General features: G+C 58.3%; 1 protein-coding gene across 1 annotated transcript; it reads right to left on the minus strand.

Moving 5' to 3' along the window:
• Positions 1-55: 55 nt before the first annotated feature.
• On the minus strand, positions 56-457 carry PPTG_24452 (hypothetical protein; the record flags this gene model as incomplete). The annotated part of the gene is made up of 1 exon (XM_008917230.1): positions 56-457. A coding segment is annotated over one exon (402 nt), but the record flags the coding sequence as incomplete, so codon positions are not given.
• Between the last annotated feature and the right edge of the window lie 6 nt (positions 458-463).

Here is a 463-nt window from a genome sequence, read left to right on the forward strand (position 1 = left end):
AACCCTTGATCAGGTCGGACAGCTTGTCACGAAACTGCGGTGCCCCACTACGCACGCGTTGGGCTACCGGCTTGGCGTCCCCTGTATCGATGTTGCAGATGACGCCTCGCGCGGCAGGTGGCAGTGCGTTCCCCTTCCCAAGCATCAGGTGCTGTCGGTTCCAGATGATCTTTCTTAGGCGATCTACTTCCTTTGGTGTGCTCTCACCGTCGTTCTCGATCCGGATATCTTCGAGCTTCACATCTTCCGTGGTCGTTGTTATCTCCGGCAGGACCGCCATCTGGCTGTCCACGTCTTCCGCAAAGCGTTCGCCTCCTTCGCCGATGCAGACTTGGTCGTCCTCTAAAGGTTGACTTGCCGTAGGCAGCTCCGAGGTACTCTCGATCGGCTCCGCCTTATCGGGGCCTTCGGTTTCGTAGCCTTCGGACACCTCCTCGGCTGTATTCTCGTCTTCCACCTGGTC

The sequence above is a fragment of the Phytophthora parasitica genome (assembly GCF_000247585.1).
Source record: "Phytophthora parasitica INRA-310 unplaced genomic scaffold supercont2.96, whole genome shotgun sequence".
Taxonomy (NCBI): domain Eukaryota; phylum Oomycota; class Peronosporomycetes; order Peronosporales; family Peronosporaceae; genus Phytophthora; species Phytophthora nicotianae.